The sequence below is a fragment of the Topomyia yanbarensis genome, chromosome 3 (assembly GCF_030247195.1).
Source record: "Topomyia yanbarensis strain Yona2022 chromosome 3, ASM3024719v1, whole genome shotgun sequence".
Taxonomy (NCBI): domain Eukaryota; kingdom Metazoa; phylum Arthropoda; class Insecta; order Diptera; family Culicidae; genus Topomyia; species Topomyia yanbarensis.
The window spans coordinates 142,834,373-142,840,127 of record NC_080672.1 but is presented as its reverse complement, the minus strand read 5'-3'; the positions used below and the strand labels follow the sequence as shown (position 1 = coordinate 142,840,127).

At 39.4% G+C, this 5,755-nt stretch overlaps 1 protein-coding gene across 1 annotated transcript; it reads left to right on the top strand.

Moving 5' to 3' along the window:
* The first annotated feature begins 240 nt into the window (after positions 1 to 240).
* Positions 241 to 5,391, top strand: LOC131689014 (dehydrogenase/reductase SDR family member 7-like). The gene is made up of 6 exons (XM_058973738.1): positions 241 to 861; positions 925 to 1,074; positions 1,148 to 1,503; positions 4,462 to 4,575; positions 4,636 to 4,802; positions 4,861 to 5,391. Exons 1-6 carry the CDS (start codon positions 735 to 737, stop codon positions 4,913 to 4,915), a joined length of 969 nt encoding a protein of 322 aa, XP_058829721.1. The 5' UTR covers positions 241 to 734; the 3' UTR covers positions 4,916 to 5,391.
* Positions 5,392 to 5,755: the final 364 nt, after the last annotated feature.

Sequence of the window (5,755 nt, the reverse complement as noted above, 5' to 3'; positions counted from 1 at the left end):
AATTGATTTGATTTGAAACTGAACATACATTCAATACAGAAAAAGCTTAATAGTAAACGAGTAAAACATTTGCCTATTTTTTGTATTTTCGTTGAATCAAGCTATCACTATGGCTTTGCTATATTAACGGTTACGTACTTCATTTATTATTACCAACAAATTTGTGTGAAAATACTGTGCGCTACATTTACAACATACATTCAAGCCACACTAATCAACCAGTCTAAGTGCACTGCGCAGTCGCCATTGACATTAGCCGTGATTTCTCAGGTACGAACGATTCTCTCTGGCTCTCTGTGATTTCCTTATGGCATCCGAACTCTGTACACCGAAGTACAATTAGATAAATCTTCGATTGTAGGTAGGATTCATATCGAACGCTGTTTTTGGTTGCATTTCCGATGAAAGTGACACAGTGGACTATGTGAACAAAACTTAGTGTCAATATACAAACGGCAGAGAGGTGTGTTCGAAGCGTATACACGTACGACTGCTTTAGTACGCATACGTATTTGTTTGCCTACGCATCAGCCTGTGTATAAAGTTAGCCAGTAGAGTGTAGCATATCGCTGTCGATAGTATTGTTTCGTTTTGGGTCGGTGAGAACGACGACTTGTCGTCGTTGTAATCAGCGCAGTAACGTCGCCGTCTGTTTTGTTTCTGGAATTTCGATCCGTAACCACTATACTAGGGGCGTATGCTTCCGCTGCTGAGCTACTATCCGGGCCGTAATCATGGCATTTATCTTAAATTTCGTCGCCATCTGTACCATCCTCTATTTTCTGGTGCAAATCGTTCTATGGCTGATACTGGATGCGGACATTGAACTCTTTCTACTGTCCAAATTAGGAAGACCGATCTGTAAGTATAACTGTATGTGGTGATGTATTTTATTAGCTCATTATTATTTTGGTGTCTCGGTAGCTTCAATGAAGGGAAAGGTAGTTTGGATTACGGGTGCATCGAGTGGCATTGGACGAGATTTGGCAATCGCTTTAGCAAGAAATGGCGTTCGTCTGTGCTTATCGGCTCGCAATGTATCCGAACTGCTAAAGGTCAAGCAAGATTGTATAGGTAAATGCTTAGATATCACATTGATGATTACGTGAGAAACAAACTGATCGTCTGATCTAATCCATGACTATAGCGCAGTCCAATGGCACTCTAGGGCCTAACGATGTTTACGTCCTACAAATGGATATGCTGGATATCAATCATCATAACGATTACTTCAACATGGTGATAGATCACTTCAAAACTATCGATATTCTGGTCAACAATGCCGGACGATCGCAGCGAGCCGAGTGGCACAATATCAACGTGAAAGTTGATCGGGAGTTGTTCGAGTTGGACGTCTTTGCGGTTGTCCATCTGTCGCGCATTGCGCTCAACTTTTTCCTGCGTAACTCGATCAAAGGTCATCTGGCAGTGACAAGCAGTACAGCCGGTTTGATTGGGGCTCCCAATTCCGCCAGCTACACCGGAGCCAAGCATGCGCTACACGTAAGTGTTTGTTTACTTGCAACAAGATAAGTGCCAAAGATACAAAGCTCAAACTAGCTCGGGTTCGATTACTGATGTGTGAAGTATCGGGGCGACACGCTTCGTAGGATTGCAGATTGTGAATTGCTAATCGCACCTTTCTATAGTGTGATTTCTCTTAGAACTGTATTCGCCCAAACCAAGATATTCGGTACTGTATTTGTAATTCAGTAGCTTTTCAAATCATTTAATTGGGTAGCATTTGAAATCGTCAGTCTTTTAGTTTGGGTCATGAGATCATTATCTGAAAAATATTATATTTGAAACGTAAAATGATTTATTTGCGATTCAAATCAGAGGCGAAACATGTGAAAGCTTCACAAACCAGCATTATCTGGTTATTTATTCACAAGAGAATTCGGATTATTTAAATTGCCATAACCGTAGACTATTTCTTATTTTCATTTTTTTTTGCGAAATTTAAAAAAAGGGTCGTCACGCCTATTTATTCTCAGTAAAAGTGACGTTTGTTTTGCGGAGAATCGGAAAATGTACACACCCAATTCAGATCGGTAATTTCAGCACAGCTGAACAGCCAGTAACATTTTTAAACTGATAGCTCAGCAAAGTGGCTTTAATTTACTGATTTTCTGCGATATATTTTCTGAGTTTCATCAAAACAAACGTCACTTCTACTGAGATCTCGGTGAAAGCTTTGTTAGCTGAGTGCTCGTCTGTGTAAAACGCGGTAAAAGTTGCGAAAAAAGCTGGGATTCGGTAGAATAAAATTAAGTGTGTATCGCTTAAAATCGGTAAACAGGCGCCACTTTGCTTATATATCAGTTTTAAAATTTGCTGACTGCTCGGCTGCGCGGAAATAACATAACTGAATTGAGTGTGTATCCTATTATCATTTTATGCAAAATTGGCTATTTGTTCTAATGTTCTATACAACCTCTATATGGCAATAACATGCGGTTACAGACAGTGCCTATATGGATGCGATGTATTGGAAAATAAATGGTTTAGCGTTGCGGTTTCACAAACTTGATTACAGCCACCCCTCCGGGCTCCAGTTTTTGGGGGCGATCTCCGTGCCTGCAGGTTGTACATCAATTTCTCCGAGGCTGAAGAATTTTAACCTTTTTAGTACCGAATTGATTTGATTCTTTGCGATATATTTAAAGGGTTTTAGCAGTTCTTTTGCCAACTGTAGGTTTAAGATTTATTTTACATGACTGACCCTTTGTTTAAAGGTGACAAAGATGCGTTTACCACATATTTCATTGGTCACGTGGTTGTTTGCAAAAACAATTCAACTTCATTAAAACCCGCTTTCATTCATCTATTCGCTGAAATCGAAATTTTATAATCTACTAAGTTGATCAAAATCGATTAAAGAAATTAACTTCCTTTAATCTCATTATTGCTGGCGCTTATCTGCAGCTACCGCTTTGGTCTAATTCAACCGGTCGAGTCTACATTAAATGAGTAGACTCATAACATCCGGGGCATTATGACGTATCAGGCTGCGTCAAAACATCCGAAAACGCATGTGCGTCATAATGACTCGGACGTTATGCCGCGCAATCATTTTCTGATTTCATGACGCACCTCTTGTGGGTCATAATGTCCCGGACGTTATGACGTAGATTAGATTTTGGATGTTATGTCGCAGTCGATATCATGGACACAGTAACGTACTTATAATTTCGAATATTGTGACTCATTAGAAGTGCGTCATAATATCCCAAGTCTTTTCATCCCAAAATTATGAGCGTCATAACGTCCGAGACATTATGACAAGGGTGCGTCATAAGTTCCGACAATAAATGCACGTCTTAAAGTCCGTGGTCATCCTAGTGCCACAACGTCCGAGATCTGTACTGTGTAATCATGTCCGGGATTATTTGACGCACACAATATTTGAATGTCATGACACAGAGGCACTGGAGGTATCATGGGGCATAAAAATTGCGTCATCACATCCCAGGTCATAAGGTCCCGGACATTATGACGCACCAGGCTGCGTCATAATATCCGAGAACAGTTGTGCGTCATAACGTCCAGGTCTTTATGACGCTCATTTGTTTTCGGATCTTAGGACGCATCTTTGTGCGTCACAATGTCCCGGACGTTATGACGCAAGTTCGCTTTCGGACCTTATGTCCCAATGTTGTACGACCTGGGACGTTATAACGCAGTTCGTGTGCATCACAATATCCGAAACAATGAGTGCGTCACCTCAAGACAGTACGCCAACCACTATTTCACACTTCTCAGATCGTCTTCCCAGTTAAGCTCAGCCGGAAATGAACCGAAATGCTGGTTGGTTTCAGTTCGTATTCCGGCTCCAGTGATACAACCGATTCTAGTTAGAATCCGGTTGAACTTTACTGGGTTCTTGGTGATTCTAAAGTTGTTTTCTGCTCTTCTTCGCTTCACACAAAAAGCATGTACAGTAGTATAAGATCTGAAGTTTTTGAGTAATATTTTCCTGGAAAGATCGATAAAACTGTATACTTCACGCGTAATTTTAATTCGAATCGGCGATGGTCATATTTTGCGGTCGGTTGGTTTCTCATGGAATCCCTCAGATTGCAAAATGAGTGGTTCTCCAAGTAGTTGTTGTAACTTATAGCGAATCGGTGTTCTATCTCTTTGTGAGAGTAGTGCAATTTGATGATGTAATAGACTTTAATATTAATCCCCACATTTTCGCTGATCGCCGGTCAATTAAACACTCGTTCATGGAAGTTGCCCAGTACTATTTAGCAGACTTCACACTCGCCTATTGTATCGTTGCTCTTATTGAAAATAGCTCCAGGATTCCTGCATTTCAAACTAGTAATATTACTCAATAGAATACTCAAAGACCATACCACTCGTACACAGATCCCATACGTAAATACGTACATATGTTCAAGGTAGCCACTCTTAGTCGAGCTAATGTCAATTATTTATTCTTCTCATCGCTAGGGCTACTTCGAAACGCTCCGCAGCGAACCGCTCGATGTAAATATTACGATTTTCTGTCCTGGACCAACTGCAACCAATTTTCTACAGGAGTGTTTTACCGATACACCGGGAACAGTAAGTATAAATCGAAATCAATTTTGTACTGGACTCATAACTAGTTTCCTATATCATTAGAAACACAACCAAGCCGTACGTCCGGAAGACAAACGTATGACCAGCGAACGATGTGGCTATCTGTACGCAATCGCCCTGGCAAACAAAACCAAACTCAGTTGGGTCGGCAATTTTCCCATCAATCCTATCCTGTACATAGGTTGTTACTATCCGAACATCAAGAAACTGTAGGTATTCTAGGACTCATCTAATTACCAAACTTAATTATCACTATTATGTTGGCAGGTTGCTGAAAATTATTGGCATGCGACGCCTACGACAGGTGCGAGATAGTCGATAGAAAAGCCATAGCTACATCCGTAGCTAGCTACAATTCCATTGCAAAGCCAATTACGCATCTACAAACACAGCGTTTATATGCTAATTGGTCACACAAGAAGCACAACGTTCGAAATACATTCTATACAAAACAAGTTGTACGTCGTATTGTACCAAGAAAGCACTTATGTTTTTTTATGTTTAGAAGATTGTTGTTGATAATTGTTAGTGAATAGTTAATTTATAAATAGTGGTACGATATAGAACCAATTGATTTGCTAAGTAAATTATTAACGGAATAATTTTCTTTTCTGGTGAAAAGCCACCATAAGATAACTTAAAATTGCATTTGAACACTATTTACACCTTTTGAAAAGTATTTTAAAGTGAACACTACTCCGCATAACTTCTTCAAGCAACATAAAACCCGACATTTTCAGTATTGTGAAAATCACAATACTGCACCAGCTCTTTACTGAATAAAGCTATCAATCGTCATACTGTTCAGTTCATGTAAGAGAACATTAAAACTAAAGCCCCGGTACTACAATGTCTTTGCATACATACAAACAAAAAATATGTTGGCTGAGAATTAATTTATTTGGTTATGAATATATGGGTTCTATGTCACTGTTAGGTGGAATCAATCAGTAATATCATTGCAAATATTGTGAGCGATATTTAAAATAATAATTCTGTTCGAAAACTTACATGTTTCGATTTAACATAAAATTCGATTTTACCTACATGTTTTGAACGGAAAATGTATGTTAAATCGAGGTATATGTGTGTGTATGTATGTGTATGTCAAATAAAGTCACTCAATTTTCTCAGAGACGGCTAAGCCAATTTGCACAAACTT

Bases quoted from the DNA above. Each gene is read 5' to 3' on its own strand.
- LOC131689014 (XM_058973738.1), top strand. From the start codon at position 735: ATGGCATTTATCTTAAATTTCGTCGCCATCTGTACCATCCTCTATTTT. The intron at 1,075-1,147 runs GTAAATGCTTAG...CCATGACTATAG, and splicing joins GGTCAAGCAAGATTGTATAG to CGCAGTCCAATGGCACTCTA. The intron at 4,576-4,635 runs GTAAGTATAAAT...CTATATCATTAG, and splicing joins TTACCGATACACCGGGAACA to AAACACAACCAAGCCGTACG.